This window comes from Solanum tuberosum, unplaced genomic scaffold (genome assembly GCF_000226075.1).
Source record: "Solanum tuberosum cultivar DM 1-3 516 R44 unplaced genomic scaffold, SolTub_3.0 scf00177, whole genome shotgun sequence".
Taxonomy (NCBI): Eukaryota; Viridiplantae; Streptophyta; class Magnoliopsida; order Solanales; family Solanaceae; genus Solanum; species Solanum tuberosum.
In genome coordinates, this window is record NW_006239101.1 from 881,623 (window position 1) to 883,755 (window position 2,133).

The following is a 2,133-nucleotide window of genomic DNA, read 5'->3' on the forward strand; positions in this document are numbered from 1 at the left end:
TATTTTTCTTCTAATTATATTAACTTTTGTCTTCTACAATTATAGTAGCATATTAAAACATTTTCCTATTATATTGAATTTTCGAAGATTTTGATATATAGATTATTTCATTTCAAATTCTGCTCTCACCTACTTTCCTCAATTTGATTAAGTCATTAACCAAATTAGAATATTAATCTCTTTAATTTAAAATTTTTGATTTATTTTTTATTATTATGGTAAGTGCAAGACTATATTGTTTTAAGTATCTATATAAATATATTTTGTTACTATAATTTTAATATAATGAGGAGATTTGTTTTCATTTATAGTATGGCAAGAAATTAATTATAACATTGAAGAATTTTTTGTATAAATAAGCAACACATTTTGTTTGGAGAGCCTCATCAATTAACATATCATATTAGAGCCATGGCAGAAAAAAAGACCCTAGGACGTCAGAAGATTTCGATGGCCAAAATAGAAAATGAAGATGATTTATACTCATCATTTTCAAAGCGTCGGGAAACTTTATACAAGAAAGCAAGCGATATGATTAGAAAATATGACATTGATGTGGGAATAGTAACATTTTCCCCCTCTGATAATCCTTTCTCATTTTTCCACCCTACAATTGATGCTGTTGTTGATCGATTTTTTAGTCCATATACACAGGGAAGTGAAACTAGTCGCCTTAACATTGCAAACACTCGGACCAGAATCAAGGAGAAACAAGTTGAACTTGAAGATCTCGAGATCATAAAAGAGACTTTAGCTAATCAGACAACAGACGAGACTGACATAGAGGAAATGTGGAAACAAATTAAGGAATTTAATCCAGAGGATTTGAAAAAATTTGAAAGTCGATTGGATGAAGTTGATTTGATGCTGAAAAATGTTGTTGCTTCTTCTATTGCACAAGCTCCTCAAGAAAATGCTAATTAAGCATAAAATGGTTCCTGATACATTTGAAGTTTCATGCAATGAAATAGTTAAGTTTTTTAAACGTTTTTTTTTTTAAGTTTTAGTTTCTATTTTTATTTTAAAGTTTATGGTGTTATTTGAATTTAGTAATGATTTCCATTTATGATAAGAATTTAGTGAACTCAAAGACTCGAAGTTATGTATTAATTATGAGTTCAATATTTAATTTTTTATGGTATGTCTTATATTTTTTAACATTTATGTCAATGATTCAAATAAAATGTGATTAATTGAATCTACTTAATGATACTCTCCTTCTGAAGACCTTAAGGGTGTGTTTGGTACGGAGGAAAATGTTTTCCTGAAAAACAAGTGGATTTTTAATTTATTTTCTCATGTTTGGATGGTGAGTAGAAAATATTTTTTAGTGTTTGCTTTATGAATGAAAAATATTTTTGAGAAAATATCTTTTATTTTTACTAGAAAGCAAAAAATGATTTTTGAATTTAAATTAAAAATATTTTTTTAGAAATAAACATAATTTTTTGTGGGGAGAGGGTGGGGTGGTGTGGGTTGAAAAAATTAAAAATTTGAAATTGGAAATATTTTTTAAAAACAAACTTTAAAAAAAAAAAAATAATGAGTTGATTTGGAAAAAAAATTCGAGAACATTTTACCCAACCAAACATGAGAAATTGGAAAACATTTTCCAAAAAATGTTTTTCTTAATACCAAACACACTCTAAATCTTCGCTTTTGACTAATAAATACAAATTAGTTTTCAGGGTTTTAATCTAATCATACCCATATAATGTGTTCAAAATTAATTCAAATTTATTCCTACACGTTTTGTGCTATTTAGATAAATCTACAACAGATTTTAGGATAAAAATACCCTTAGAAAAATAATTAATCGAAGCTAGAAGGCGAAATTTAATTCAAGCGGATAGTGAGGTCCATTTTCTCTCTGTATCGTAGAAGATTCTGTCAAGTTAAAGTGTTTCTAGTTGTTGTACTATAGATTGAGCCAACTAAAAGCTAAAGTCACTTTTTAGAGAAAAAATAAAAATATTTAAATTTAGCGGTGAAATCAGAATTTTCATGATGGCTAAGATTTCGTAAATGACAAATTTAACCCATTTTCTTAATGATTAGCGCAGTTTTACACCCATTACTAACAAATTTGACCTTTTTTTTTTATATATATCATCACACGTAAGTTGTTATATG

At 27.1% G+C, this 2,133-nt stretch overlaps 1 protein-coding gene across 1 annotated transcript; it reads left to right on the forward strand.

Moving 5' to 3' along the window:
• The first annotated feature begins 411 nt into the window (after positions 1–411).
• On the forward strand, positions 412–924 carry LOC107061876 (agamous-like MADS-box protein AGL28). The gene has a single exon (XM_015311806.1). It carries the CDS (start codon positions 412–414, stop codon positions 922–924), a length of 513 nt encoding a protein of 170 aa, XP_015167292.1.
• The last annotated feature ends 1,209 nt before the right edge of the window (positions 925–2,133 follow it).

Excerpts from the sequence above, each read along its gene's own strand:
- LOC107061876 (XM_015311806.1), top strand. The coding sequence starts at position 412 with ATGGCAGAAAAAAAGACCCTAGGACGTCAGAAGATTTCGATGGCCAAA.